Here is a 16,240-nt window from a genome sequence, read left to right on the forward strand (position 1 = left end):
AGTGAAGTGAACGAAAGAGAAACTCTCAACCACTGGTAACTATGGATACAGCTCAATTTCTAGGGAGATATCGAACAATAAACTTTTAAAGAAATTTTTTTGTCTTATTACTTTTCATGATCCCCAATTACCGTTTTTTTTTCCAAATTTATTTCGGAATCACCCAGTATATAGGATGGATTTCAATTTTTTACACATTTAGAATAAAAGAAGCGACTTTAATATAATTATTCAACGTTATCATTTCTCTCTTCAAAAATTCATTCAAAGCTTTTAATTTACAGGGTTGCTTTTAAAAATGTTTGTGTTTTATTTTGAACGGAAAGCAATTAAAAAATTCTTTTGAAATCATTAAAGGAGCACTGAAGTGTTTTCTAGGAAGCAAGGAATTCTTTAATATACAGGGGCTTCCAGAAGTATATCTTTTTCACATTTATAATATTATAATTTGACGTACCTATTTCTTAATAGCTTTAAAAATTTTGTACCTTCTATAAAAAAAAAAAAAATTGTGTAAAAGTACAAAAGCTAGATTAAAAAGTCGAAGAAAAAATCCCACAGTGTCTCAAAACCCGTTTTTAATTTGCAAGCTCCTAAATAATTCACGTGCCACGCTAACGACTACAACCCCGCTCCTTAATCGTCGCGTTTTCCCGCTCCTCCTGCGGGACCTCCCCATAAATAATAAATCCTTTGCTAATCGACCGCCCCGTCCCCGAGGTCGTCCACCCCGCACAACCAAAAATTTGTTGACATCCTCCGCAATCCCGACCCATCGCGTCCGTTTGCTTGTATCCAGTTACCATAGCGTCCAGAACAATAGACAGTCGGGGGGCGTGTCCCACATCTGCTAGATCCCACACGACGCTAATCCCACGAAAGCGTAATCGCGTCCTTCTTCGCGGGACACGTGTACGTATCGCATCCCCGAGAGCTCTCCAAAAGGCCGTCGATTTCGGAAAACGCGCCTGCGACGCCACCAAATCCTTTTTCAGGAGCTTTCAAGTTGTGGGCACGCGATCGGCGCCGAGCTTGCGCGTTGCGCCGCCACAACAGAGTGGCAAATACAAGTCGGCCAACCGCACTGACACCGTAAGCTCTGCTAAATTGTGCGGCGTTATCCTGGAGGCGGCTGCATAGATGTCAACGTCCTGAAACGAGAACACGATTGCGACCGCACTCATTGCCCGATCGTCGAACAAGGTGAGTGCGTTTTTCTTTGGCTTTATTTTCAATTTGGACGCTTTCCACGTTTATATTTGGAGCGCCAGACGCACTCCCGTTGTAAGTGTGCCGCCGCCAGTCATTTTACAACGGGACTCTGAATTTTCACTGAATTTGCAAAGCCGCCCCCAATCCCTCATCGATCCGTCGATTGATCGATCTTGTCACCGCGTTATGTCGTTCATTTTTCACCACTTTTGAGCGCTCCGCTAAGCTGCTTTGCCTTGGGAAGGTCCGACTCTATCAAATATGCAGGAGCTCGACGAATGTCAAAGCAATTTGTGTTGAGCAATATTTTTATGAACTCGAAGTAGTTCTAAGTGATTGACCCAAATTCTGTAATTGTTAATTATTAAGAAGAGTCGAGTCGCTTCGTTCCCACGCTCTTCTAAAAATAATATTTCCTTCAATTTCTGTTTTGCACAAAAAATAACTGACGCATCAGTCCAGATCGCACCAGGGAATGTTACTTTTATTATTTGACTAATTTTAGTGATGTGTCATTTGGAATAATATTAGAAAAATTCCGACATGTTTTGCGAACAACTAAATACCAAATTGTTTTATCGCGCAATTCACTAGTACTGCGTCAAAATACCTCCAACATTTTTGTAGCTCATCAAATTACTTTTCGCGATAACGCTGTTGTAAAGTCCGATCGCGCGACTGAACAGTCCAAATGACGTCACAGAGTTGAAGCCGCCTGTTGCTAAACCAATTGCGAGATTTTCAACATCTGCACATCATGTCGTAGCTAATAAAATTCTCTTTAAAATGGTAGCATAAAAATCGATATTGTTCAATAATTGCCACAGTTATGCACGTTCAAACTTGATACTTATCTGTTATGCCAGTTGAAATCACTACGGGACGTTTTTACCAGATGTCTTGGGAATTAAATTAACTCGAATCTTTCGCAAAAAATGAGCGTTCAAACTCAAGCAATTTTTTAAATCTTATGGTCTATTGTCTGGAGTGCAAATCAAAGATTATTTTCAAGATTTTTGTAGTTGTCGAAAGAATTTATATGTAGTTTATGGTCTTCAGAAAATTGTAACTTTTTTGGCGTAATATTCGGAATGTCATTAAAAAAAATGAAGAATAGTAGAGGTCCCAGAATGGATTCTTGGGGCACTTCAGAGGTTCAATTGTAAACGTTTACAAATAAAATGCATTCATGTTGTTTTGGCGTAATGGGAGGCCATGGAAATTGTGCATTTAATTTGTTAGTAAAGCTGTCTGTCGAAGTAGGTTATGTTTTTCTAAGTTTGAGGTTATAAATAGCGTCAATGTCTAGTGCATTGTTGTCAGTTTTACTAGTTTGCAGTAGAAGACATTGCGGGAAATTCAGCAACATGTTACGTTCATTTTGACAGGTCCGCATGTCAGGCACTTTAGTGACGGAAATCAAACAGTGTGTCCAACGTTAAAAAATAAATCGTGGCTTTCCATTAACGTCGTGAACCACATCGAGTTGATTTGTTGTCAGCCAGTAATGTGTTGTATGGTAGCAGTAAAATGTTTTTCTGTCAATACGTGTTGTTGTGGTGTTAAAATGGTTTTACACTACAGTAAGTACAAGATCGATTGGAGCACTCTGAACAAGTTGGTTGGTAATGAAATGGGTCTGTTAATTCGTGATTTCAATCTAGTTTCCTTTCTCAAACGTTGGACACATCGATGCTTCCTTCCAGACAGCTGGCAGTGAAGAATATGTATCAAATTAAATAATAATACAGTGGCTGCACAAAGTTTTCGGGGAGAAAGCTTGGAATGTTGTTTCAAGCTAGAGTTCCTTATAACAGGGACTAAAGTGCCTTTTTTGCTCTTTAGGAACATCAAATGACATTTCAAATCTCTAGGGACACAAAGTAAAAAATTACCTCTTGATTTTTCGTTCAAACAAACCAATAAAGCGCGTCCATTGTAGTTTTCCACTCGTTTCTCCATACACCACTTAACAAAACCTTCACATTGCTGTCCATATATTTTTTTGAATCCGTAATCATGTCAGGGGCCTTATCTGTATTAAAACTTGTAGATTCATTAATTTTCTTATCGAAAAAACTAAATGTGTGAAGTTACGATTCGTTTCAAAACTTAAAATGACACTAGATTGAAAAATTTTGTTGAAACTGTTGCTATGACGTTACCTACCGCGTAATCCAAATAGCACCATGTTCATAATAACAAACTCATCAAAATCACTCCGCGCGTTCAAATGAAATCCTGAGCTGGGAAGCCGTTGGAAACCGTCAATTGTTGTGCCTTTTTAAATCGTAGATTAATTAGAGCATGCTGACAGCTAACCTAAAATTCAGAGCCAAACCTTTTTTCTTTTTTTTTCTTTCTTTGCAATGTTTTACACATTAAAAATAGAATAACTTGATGATTCCTATTCTCGAAACAAATATCTAAGGACACCGTTTGCTTAAAACAATCATGTTTAATTATGTCCCGATTAAACATAAACAAATGTCATTCGTGTCAAACGGCGGAAAATTCAAACTTTACACTGTTTTAAACGGTTTAATTTTTCCAACGCCTACTCAGCCCAGGATTTCATTTGACACGCCTTGTCATTCGATTGACATAAAAATATAAAATTGGCTTTAGGTGCAACTAACCTCACTTTCGATTTTTATAATTTTTATCATATTGACATGCCAAAAATAAAATTTCAAATGTCAAATACTTTTAAACGTCAATCATAATGACAATAAAGTTTGGCTTACTTTGAATTGACGTAAATTTGACGTCTAAAATTCCGTGTCCGCAACTGTGGCAAAGCAAATACAAAGAGACACAAGTTAGATCTTTTCTGGTTGTGATGGTGTTTGATGTGAAGAAGTAAATTTTTAAAGAAGAAGGTTTTTAAGTTTGTGGTTTGTCTCTGGATCGGATGTCCTTCCTGGGACGAATTAGTCGAAGTTTAATTGAAACAGGTCCTCTAATTCTGGCCCCCTCGCAGAAATGTTTAGGCCTCCTTAATTGCCAATTTAAAAATACATAAAGCAAATTCGTTCGGTAATGATCCGTATAATTCACGTGGAGAGGAAGGCCGAACAGGCTAGGCCTGTGCAGATAAGGTGGTGAATAATTTGTGGCTCTGTATCATCTGCTCACGTGCCATCAATAAAATCCCCCCCGAAAGAATTTCTCCCGGCCTGACTGTTGCCTGTCTCGTGAGTGTCAAAGTTGACGTTTATTGGCCGCCACACTTGTTAATTAAGGGATGGTTTCATTTTGAGCGCGTTTTAATTAACGCGTGATGTCCACTAGTGGCGCCACGCGGCCAACTATCCGCAGGTGTGGCTTCACCTTTAAAATATTCAACGTCTTGTTTATTTCAATCAATTTAATAACAAAATCGTTATCGGCTCCGAAGCGGAGCTGGCTTTGTAATTGTAACAATTAGGGTCACGCGAAAGGCTCGTTGACGGAGCGTTGTGAAAGTTTCAGCGTGTCTGAAAGTCGCCAATAAATAAATAATTCCGGAGATATTTTCTGCGTCATAAGCGCCGCTCTATATCTTCGCAACGGAAATAGATCGGAGTGGTGTGGCGTTAAGTGTTTGCAGAAATGTACTTTTAATCGGGAGGTCGTAAAATAAACAGACAACATTTCTACGGAGAATTACACTGTCGTATATCACGAGGTAATTTGCTTCTCGCGAATGTGGCGTTGTTTATGGTGAGCCGCCAGTGGGGGTGGAAACAAGGGGCGGCTTTTGCACCGAATTAAAATAAAACAAAACAATATTTGGTTTGTTGTGTGTAATTTTTGTAATCTCACGTAATCGGCTGATATTACAATCTCAAACTCAGATTACAATAAAAGAAATCTGATTTTGGGGCCACTTCTACTAAAAATTAAAGAATAAATACACACTCTGCAAAAATTACTTTTGTAATTTTTGTAATGTTTGTAATCTCAGACGTATTAATTTCTCATATTTCTCGGTGGTTATCACGATGAAAGTTTATGATTTTATAATGCTGTAATCTCACAGTCTCACTTTGTAATCTTGTGTAACCTCATTTGTTGTCTCTCACATTTTCAAGAATTTTATTTTTTCTGGTCCAACGATCTAATTTAATTTTGAACACATCATTAGGGACATAGAATTTTTTCGAAATTTTAATATTGTCATAAAATGAATCTCGTTTTGTAAGCTCACACAATCGGTTTAGATTACAATCTCAAACTCAGATTACGACTAGGCGATTGTAATTTTGCAGCCACCACCATTAAAATTTCATGAGTAAATTATGGTAATTATGTTCCACACTATAGAGAAATAATTTTAGTAATTTTTGTAATGTTTGTAATCTCACTTGATTAGACTAATTTCTCTTATTCCCGGGTGGAAACCAACAATGGAATTTTATGACATTTTCTTAATGTTGTAATCTCACAGTTTCACTTTGTAATGTTGTGTAATCTCATTTGTGAAACAATCTTCATTCGCATTGTCAAGAATTTTTTGTGGTCCAACGATTTAATTTATAAGAGACTTTATCAACATAACGTCATCATAAATTGATCTATTTTTGTAATCTCACATAGCTTTGTGTAATCTCATACTGTCCACCGCTAAAACGACTTTCTTGTCGTTCTCTTCTTGTCATTATTTGCCAACCAGAAATTTCTCTGTCGCGTTGTAATTTTTTGTAATCTCACCGACTGGCTGTAACGTGGCCTTTTCCTCCTAAATTATTTTCATTGCACACAAAAACCTCTAATCGCATTTCCACTTGTGCGATTGTCGGGTGCGGCTCGGTTCCTGATTACACATTTACCGCCCCCATTCGCGGCAACATTTCCCGGCGAAAAGTCCACAGAAAAAATGAACTGAAATATTATTTCGAGCCGTCTCACCCGCGCCGTAACGAGGTTAGCGACCCTCGTAATTAAGCCGCCACCGCAAACACGTCAGAGCCGGACTAAAACAATTTGCTCCGTAGGTGGCGTCAACGGAAGTGAAGATAGCTCCCGACATGTCGACCGCCGTCACCAACGGACATCAGGCGAGCACGGAGGACTTCGCCAAGCACGTCTTCGGAGGTGAGAATTTGAATGTAGTAGAGATAGGGGTGATGACGCACCCTGTGACGTGCCCAGTAGACCAGTGACCCATTAGATAGGTTTTGGTTGGCGGTTTAAGTACAACTTTTTATTTTTCTTTTGTAGCGCAGGAACGGGGACAGGGTGAGTAAAGTTCAAGAGAGCTTTTATGTATCAATTGGTAGAAGCTTCTAGATTTGTTGGAGCTTGTGTAGGTGCTCCGACGGCTTTGTTTTGTTTTGTTGGGGAAATTTAAGGGGACACTTCACGCCAAGACGAGGAGCTTTTCCAAAAGACAGAAAACTTCCGAGTCTGGAGCTTTTGAAAATTTTTTTCGAAAAACTACAATTTCGAAATTTTTACCAAGTACCTCTTTGTTTTGCACCAAAAGACACCAACAACCAATCAGACACCCCCTCTACTGTTTTCATTGTACTAACACTCAGCGTAGCAGTCTAGAATAGACTAAATACAAGTCACATAACTTAATTTTTTGATTTTGAAAAAATTTCAGAAAATCTACACATTTTTTTCTTTTCCTTCCGTCTGGTGATGCATTTTTTCTTGTTGGTTCCGCCGCCGCCTTAATTATACCTCATGCCGCCTCCGACCCAGCTGACAAGTTAATTCGTCTATTTCGGTCCGGGCAACAAATTAAAAATTAAAATCCAATTCGGGGTGGAGGAAAGCGGTTCTATCCGGGCCCCAATTATCGGTTCGATATCGCCATTACCACCCCAACGCCGTCACGCCGGTGTTTACCAAAAACCAACAAAAATACACGCATGTCTGTGCATCTTGAACCGTTTCACTTAGTCTAGTGCGGTAGTTTCACTTAACACTGTGACGTCTGGTGCATGCGGTGTTGGATGGAGGGCGGCCGGAGACGGTTGTGGCCCCCGCGTGTTAATTGATCCGGAGGCGGCGGGATCGGCTTGTTATCTTGGCCCCGTCGAGGAGGCACTCCGACTTGCGAAGATTTACATTCTCGAGGCTATTTGATGATGAGATTGGGAGCGGATTGAATTGGAGCTTTCTGCGAGGAAACTTCACCGATCCAACTGTTCTCATGTATATCAATGGTAATTACCCTCAAATATTGGTTTGGGGCGGCGGCCGCGATGACCCGCGAGAGTCACACGACCCAGCCGCAGCACCGGACATTTTTTCTCTCAAAAGTCCCCACTAGTCCTACTACTCATTGTAATTTTTTTATTTTGACAAAAATAATCAAGATTGTGGTTTTCGGAAATGATTTATGATCGTATTTACCACTTAGCAACAATTCTAGAAGGTGAAAATTTGTATTGAGGGATTTTATGGTCGCCAACAACAACTTGTTATAGATTTAATGATAGTGGAGAACAGGAAAAATTAAATACACGCAGCAGTTAGGTAGAATTTATTATTTGCTCTTGGTACCGACCAAGATTTATTGTTCTTGGTTTGCACGTTGAAAAAAAAGAAAGTTTTTCCATTTTGAAAAAAATGACAGAAATATTGTCAGATTTCGAAAATAATATTCCGGCGCCTTCACCAATTCTGAAAAATGAATTTGCAATTTTCTTAGGATAGATAGGAGAAATAGAAACGTTTTTAGATTTGATTTAGTTTCTTCTCGTGGCGCTTATTCATTTCGAAACGCCCGAAATCACGAAGATGCTGCGCAACGTTTACAAAGGTTTCATGCATTGGGAAGTATCTTTTGAGGAAACCTTTCACTGTAGATTTGCCAAGCTAGCTTTGAACGTCCACGGGCTTCGCCATAGATCAAAACCAAGTCGGTTTTCGTATACTATGATTTTTTTAACCCATTTTTTTCATAAAATTCAGCGGCTGCCAAATTTTTTTGAAAAATTTTAGCCCCTTTTTCTAGAAAAATATCAACGTTTGTATAAGGCACTATTGGCTCAATCGTTACCTATTTTGGAGTTCTACCATTGGTTAAAATATCTGCACAATTTTCAAAGTCACCCTGTATATTATTGCAGTGTTTTGTATTGGATTCGTGACAACGAGATTTACAAAACACACTTTCGGTATTTCATATATGTAATTAAAAAAAATAATAGATATTGTTAGTTTTACAGAGAAAATATGTATTGCAAATTGATTTACAAAAAATAGAATCATACAGTTGTTTGCAATGAATTTGTTACAATTAGATCGACAAAACGTACTTAAATTTGCTATAACTGGAGATATCATTATTTTGCTTTCGTATTTTATTGTTTGGAGAATTTGAAAAACTTTGATCCAATTTTTTTCGCCAGTATCTTGATGAATTCCTAACAAATAATAATCTAAATTTAATGTACCACTTTTATTTGGAGCAATGGTAAAATAATTTGTCAGAGACCATTTAAATATTCCATAGCTTTTATATTTTACTAGATATTTCATGGAATTCTATTATATTTGACATTTACGTAATAGACGCTGTTACATATACCAAAACCAAATTGTGTGGTTATAAATATTCCAAAAACAATTTATTCCAATGATGTCAAATTGCTCCACAATGTATACAAAGGTAATGAGAAGGTACACCGTGAAAGCCAGAAACGAAAAACTTTTAAAAATATGTACATGAAAGATTAAAAAGATATTGAAACAAGAATTACAAATGTCCAAGAACATGGAAACCGAGAAACTGTTATTGAATATTATTATCAAGTAAATCGATTGTTCTATTTTTAGCGCGTAATGGTAACAAGTTCTCTCTCAATTACGACAATTGCTGAACTATTTGGATGATGTGTCTAATTTTGTTCTTTGTAAAAGTTTTGATAATCTGAGAGCTGAAAAACTTTCAAATAAAAAATCTATACACATAATTCCTCTGCTGAACATGTTACAGTTATTTTTTATTTTTGAAGTGAAAACTTCTTTAGGCGCACCACATACATTTTATTCCGGGGCAGTGAATTAGTTTCATGCGACACGCAAAAATCGTTCGCATCACGCTAAAATCGTTCGCATCACGGTAAAATCGTTCGCATCACGGTAAAATCGTTCGCAGCAAGCTAAAATCAATTAGAAGTTTTCCCATCTACACAAGTGGTAAACCTCGGTCGAATCTCTATATCGGTACCTCATCAAAAATTATTTTAAAAATGATTACATCTGATCTTGGAACTGTACCAATTTGCTCGATGAAAGCATCGTAGCAAATCACTTCAAAATCGCCTATAAAGCTAAAAGAGAAACGTATGTTGTGCCAACTTCCACCAACCTAATTGACACTTATTGGAACCGAATTTCAAAATATTTAGAGTTGTTGCCGACAACTGAGACTCACTCAAATCAAAACGCATTCCTTTTAACAGCGAGAAGCGTGCCAGAAAGTCCAACCAAAAATTTATGCATCCTCCAATTGCCCAAATGTTGGTTTTTAACAGCAAAACAAGACTGGCATCCATTTACGCTTTATTCAACACTCACTTCATCCGTTGCAATCTGAATTACGCATCAGTGTGGTGTCAAAGCATAATACAAACAATAATTTGTATAATTCGGTGAACTACACCCCAGCTAGAATATTTTAATGGGGTTGCAAAACATGGGGGATAATATGAAAATTAACGAGGTATGCACACGGAACAAAATGCTATTCAGGTCGCGGTAAAACCTGTTTACAATTATTTATGAAGGATTTGAGGTTGTTTTCAAAAGTGTATACATTAGCTGGAATTAACTGGGAATGTAGGTCCAATGCCGAGTAAAATACAAAAGGAAATTAAAATGCGAGAGAGGTTCATCGGTTTCTGTGCTAATGCATTTGGTGGGACGCTGCTGAAGTGCGTCGATTCGCTGAAAAAAAATCTTTTAATTCGGCTATTCTCATTTCTACTGTTGAGGTAAATGGAGATAAAGTGCCAAGCGAATTTTTTACAAATGTATTCTGGTCCCTGAAAAATCTGAAATCAACGAATGATTCCGTTTCATTAAAAAAACTTCTTTGTTCGTTTTATTTTTACACTAACAGATCAATAGATCAAGGCTAGATGTCATAAAAACTCTACCCAGAATCTTTACCACACAATCCACAAAATTTTATTGCTTTACTCAAATCTAAAATTATCTTTTATGGGTATTTTCTATTAATATGATTTGTAAATAGTGAGAACATCAGATGGACAGATTATTTTTAATCATTGTATTAAATATCAATGAAGATTATTGGTCTCGATATCGACCCTTGAGTCGCCCCAGCCGCCATTAAATATGCACCGAATCATTAACAGTTACAGAACCCCAAACCGTGAGCTTCGTTTTCAGGTGGTTAAAATTTCTCCGGCCGTGAGTGCAACTTGTTTCGGTCAAATTAGCGTAATGAAGTCATCCGAAAGGGGCGCTCCCACACTGCAATTACACATATTGCAATGGGACCACCCATAGCTCTGGTCCCATTACGGATTTCATAAGCCGAGTGCGCGCTAACGACGCAAATAAAATCAATGAAACCATCACGTAAATTATGAACCATTGGTGGGTCTTTAATCATAGACATTCGTCGAATTGGATTGTAATCAATGAATTATTGAAGGTAATGAGCGCCGAAGAAAACTTTGCGTCGTGATTAGTTCGCGCTCGTTAGGCCCAAGTACACGTGTTATTGTGAGAGTAGTGGACGAGGAGCTCGTTGGGGGTTGATTAGTGAACGTCGGGGTGCCATGGTGAGCGTAACCAAGGCTTCGCGGACCAGCAGTCTGTCGACGACTTCCACGGCCCCCATGTATCAGCAGGGTAACGATTTTTTTATTTTTACTTAGAGATTTCGGGGGTGGGGAAAATAATTGCAGGAATTTTTGGGGTGGTGCCCAATGGATGCAAATTAGGGAGGGATTCAGTATCATTTTTACTGGAAGAATATTCTGGTCCATGCAACATTTTTGCTAACTGTTATGTTGGAAATTTACTTAATTAAGAGTGGAGATACGGCTATGCAGTTTTTTGCATTCGATTCGTCATTGTTAAATATAGGAAACACAGTCAGTAGATTCGATCTATCCTGAACAGAGATTTTTTGGAATTAGCTAATGTAAAAAAAATCCCGGCGCCTCCACCATTTTTTGCAAAATATTAATTTTTCAATTCTTTTCAAAGACATTACTTTTTTCAATAGCAGTTGTTAAAGTGTGCTTTTATCTATTCAGATCAAAAGGTCAAGTAGCATTTTAACCGCAAGGATAGATAAAGTAATTTATTTTTTCTATTACCCTAAAAACGCTCATACTAAGAGATTTTAAAACCTGACACGATTAGTAATGATTTAAAAAAAAATGTTTTAGCAATAAAATACAAATGCTATAGGAAAAAATAGAATATTATACACGACGATAAAATTTTATTATCTTCTCGAAGATAAAATACAATTTTATCGTCTTGTATAATAAATAACTATAATTCTTGTTCAAAATTCTTGCATTTTCACAATTTTTTTTTTTTTAATTTTCACTTCGAGCTGTTTGTATAAAATTAGAATGTGTTTTTTGAGAGCAAATATTGTGCTAGCCATCAGTTACAACCAGAAGACTTTGTAAACAACAGAGATTTGCTCGTGACGTGGATGATTGATGTAATTAGGGAGGAATTATTCAGTAATTTCTACCAAAAGTATTACCCTTTTTGTACAACAAATATTTGAAATTTATTTTCTTCGTTCAAAATACAGATAGAGTTGTGCATTTTGTTGTGCCAGATTTGTCACTACTAAATCTACGAAACACAGGTTTTAGATTTAAACTGACTCAAACAATAACGGAAATAGCGGTGGTTTTGTAGAAAACAAATCCCGGCGCCTCCACCATTTCTAGAAAAAGTAAATTTGAATTTTCTTAATTAATACTCAAGATAGTACCATGCAATTTTTGTTTTGGATTCATTGTCAGTAAATCTACAAATCCCATTTCTTATTTGATCTAATTCTTTTGAATTTTTACTTTGCATTTTCGGTAAAGCATTGGAGCGGAATGAGGGTTAGGTTACGGAGCAAAGATGACAGGAATGCGTCGGGAAAGGCCTAAATTCATGCGGATTAGGGAGGAATTATTCAGGGGATTGTCTAAGGGAATATTTTGACGCCTTTACCACTTTTGCAAGACATACTGGTTTTTGGTATTTCATTAAATAATGATACAGATAAAATTGTGTAGTGTTAGATCTCTAGAACGTAGTTCTTAGATTTGACCTAGCTGAAATAAGAACAGGGATTTTGTTGGTTTCAGATTTAAATTATCCTGGCGCCTCCACCATTTTTAATTAGATTTAGAAAACACTTTTTTTTCATTTTCGTTTCAAGCTTTCGGCTCAAAATTGTAGGGAGGAATGGTTTTGTAGGGAGCAAAGAGGACAGAAATTTTCTGGGGTGATGCTTAATTAATATAAATTAGGGTGGGAGGGTCAGTAAAGAATACGATTTTAGCGGAATGTACGTTTCGAAATTTTTCTTAATCAGCGCTAAAGATACAATTATGCGATTTCTTGCATTCAATTCGTCACTTATGAATCTACAAAACACAGTTTTCAGATTTTATTTAACTCAAACGAAAATAAAGAATTTGTTGGTTTCATTTAAAAAAATATCCCGGCGCCTCCACCATTGTTGCAAAATATAATATTAGTTTTCTTGGCTAATACTCAAGACAGCATCGTGCAGTTTCTTGCATTACATTCGTCACTATTAAATCTGTAAGATACAGTTGACAGAATTTATTTATTTTAAAAAACCAAATTCCTTTTCTCAACTTTTGCAGAGTTCTGGTTTTTGGTTAGATCTGCAGTATGCAGTGATCAAATTTGTTGTAATAATATTTGCTTTAAGCTTTACTTCCAGCCTTCGATAATTGAGGGGTAGCTTTTGAAAGCAAAAATCGGGCGATCATTAATGAATAATAAAATAAAAGATCGACGAAATGACAAGAAAGGTACATAATTGATGCGAATTAGGGAGGAATTATTCAGAAATTTCGATCAAAAAGTATCCGTTTTGTATTACATATGTTTGAAATTTTCTTCGTTAAAAATATAGAATAGGATCATGCATTTTGTTGCATCACATTTGTCACTACTAAATCTACGAAACACGGCTTTTAGATTTAAACTGGCTCAAACAATAACAGAAATAGCGGTGGTTTAGTAGAAAACATATCCCGGCGTTTCCATCATTTAAAAAAAAAACACCTAGTTTTCTTTATTAACTTTATGCAGTTTTTTACAATTGAGTCGTCACCATTAAATCTATAAACAAAAATTTTTCTTTTAATCCAGCTCAAATGGAAATAAAAATTTCATTAGTTCTTATATCTCGGCGCATCCACCATTTTAAAAAATTACATTTCCTTGTCTCATTTAATTCTGAAAATACCGTGAGATAAAAAAAAAAAAATTAGAGTTGGCTGTGACCAAAAATTTCAGTTGGTAATTCGGTAAAATTTCAAGTATCAAATGTCAGTCTTAAAAGTTAGGTTAGTGATTTTGAGAACGTTGAAATCTTGATTTTCATAAAGGTGTGCATTATGTGTGACCTGTCGGTTGTAAAAAAAAATCATGAGGAGCTCCAATCGTATTTACGAACTAGAGTAAATGTTCGAAATGTCTGCCTTCAGCTTCCAAACATACTCTCTTCGCTTCATGTTTTCAAATGACCTTGCCAGGCCTGTTTTTGATACAAAATAATCAAGGTAAGTTGTTGGTAAGTGTCTTGAACGTCCGGAATGAAAGTTACTATTGTAATTAACGATATCTGATGACATTAGAATTAAATTTTTACGTACTGCCAACTGGAAGTGTATTAATCATGGCCATCTCGATTATTTTTACTTTCGATAGCACGGTAGAATCGTGCGATTTTTTCTATACTGATAATAGATAAGTGGATCTACAAAATGCATGTTTTAATTTGATATACTTTTTTCATTTTCATTTCAAGTTTTCGGTTCAAAATTGAAGGAAGGAGTGGTTTTCTAAGGAATAAAAATGACAGGAAATTTCTGAGGTGGTTAATATAAATTAGGGAGGATTAGTAAACAATATGATATGATGTGCTACAAAGCACAGTTTTTAGATTTGGTTTAACTCAAAAAAAAAAAACAAAGAATTTGTTGGTTTGAATTTAAAAAATATCCCGGCGCCTCCACCATTGTTGCAAAATATAAAATTAGTTTTCCTGGCTAATACTCAAGACAGCATTGTGCAGTTTTTTGCATTCCATTCGTCACTGTTACATCTGTCAGATGCAGCTTACAGATTTAATTTAGCTCGAATAAAACAGGTATTTCATCAACTTTTACAAAATATCCCGGCGCCTCCACCATTTGTACAAAATTTATTTGAATTTCTTTATTAATACTGAAGATAATATCATGCAATTTTTGTTTTGGATTCATCATAATTAAATCTACAAATCTTATTTCTTATTTGATCGAATTCTTTTGTATTTTTACTTTTTCATTTTCGGTAAAGCATTGGGGAGGAGTGAGGGTTAGGTTACAGAGCAAAGATGACAGGAATGCGTTGGCAAAGTCCTAAATTCATGTGGATTAGGGAGGAATTATTCAGGGGATTGTCTAAGGGAACATCTTGACGCGTTCACCACTTTTGCAAACTATATTTGTTTTTTGGTATTTTAAAAAAATGTTACATAAAAAATTGTACATGATTTGTCACTGTTACATCTCTAGAACGTAGTTGTTAGATTTGACATAGCTCGAATAAAAACGGAGATTTCGTTGGTTTCAGAATGAAACATAGACATCATCAACCTTTACAAAATATCCCGGCGCCTCCACCACTTTTTAAAAGCCCACATTCCTTCTCTTAACTCTTGCAGAGTGCTATGACAAAATTTGTCCTAATAATATTTTCTTTAATTTTCACTTTCAGCCTTCGATACATAATTGAGGGGTACCTTTTGAAGGCAAAAACCTCGTCATAATTAATGAATAATAAAATAAAAGACCGCCGAAATGACAGGAAAGGTGCATAATTGATGCGAATTATGTGGGAATTATTCAGGGGTTAGTGTAAGCTCGCCTAATGGGAAACCTATACCGACGTGGTTTAACGCGGCGACCGGTCCTGATTGGCGGATTTATTGACATTTGTCTGACTTAGTTCAGTGAGGGTGAATGCTTCAACATGATATGTAAGGTTAAGGCTAATCAATCCTTGTTTGCACTGGCCCCCGTCAAAGTGCTTAAAAGCTCGCATTTGCATGTCGGTGGATGTAAGGGGGCGGCTTAATTGTTAAAGCTAATTATCATCACAGAAGCGTCAATAACAAAATTCACTCGTCCTGCGGAATTCCTCCAGTACTAAAATTAATATCCGCCCACACCTTCCAATTGAAATCTCTTTCGATAAGTACAGTTGGGTCCGGCGGACCCGAGCAAATTCCTCCGTTTCGATCGAGCCGTGGGGGTTAGTGCGTGGAGGACCCCGCTTAATTAGTACTTTCCGCCACCCCTTCTATAAATAGATTAATCCGAAATATTTAAGCTTCGGTGTAATTCGTTTAACAATAAACCGGCCGAGCGAGTTGGGACCTTCTTTAAGACCCAGCCAAGTAATTATGGCCGCCTTGAGGTTATTAAACATTGAAGAACTCGATGAATAACTTAATGGCAAATCCGCCAAACGTGAATTTCTTAATTAACAATCCCCGACAAATTTCGCGTGATCGTTCGCTCCATTATTCATTGGTTCGATTTTGTCATTACGAAAAATATTATTTCCAATTTAATATGTGGAATTTTTTCCTGGACAAGTTAAGTGTTATGAATTTTTAAAAAAGGAGCAAATAGATTTATCGATTTGTTTGCGTTACGTTCGCCGTCGTTGGGCTCTAATTAATCGAAAACGAGAACTTTTTGTTAATTATTAATCAGGCTGGATCGAAAATAAAGAAAATGCGTCGGAAAATATTTTTCCGGCGATGGAGCGGAGG

The 16,240-nt window shown here is 36.7% G+C and overlaps 1 protein-coding gene across 5 annotated transcripts in view; it reads left to right on the forward strand.

Annotated features, from left to right (window-relative positions):
* Nucleotides 1-889: 889 nt before the first annotated feature.
* LOC138127644 (band 7 protein AGAP004871) overlaps nt 890-16,240 on the forward strand; it is a 41,200-nt gene continuing 25,849 nt past the window's right edge. Inside the window, exons 1-3 of one of the 5 annotated variants that reach the window (XM_069043695.1) lie at nt 890-1,203; nt 6,192-6,291; nt 6,418-6,435. In XM_069043695.1, the coding sequence (XP_068899796.1) occupies nt 6,225-6,291; nt 6,418-6,435 (85 nt within the window). In that variant the 5' untranslated portion in view covers nt 890-1,203; nt 6,192-6,224. The remainder of the gene's footprint in view (nt 1,204-6,191; nt 6,292-6,417; nt 6,436-16,240) is intronic. The other 4 variants (XM_069043700.1, XM_069043706.1, XM_069043715.1 and 1 more) reach the window with 4 other exon arrangements.

This window comes from Tenebrio molitor, chromosome 1, assembly GCF_963966145.1.
Source record: "Tenebrio molitor chromosome 1, icTenMoli1.1, whole genome shotgun sequence".
NCBI lineage: Eukaryota > Metazoa > Arthropoda > Insecta > Coleoptera > Tenebrionidae > Tenebrio > Tenebrio molitor.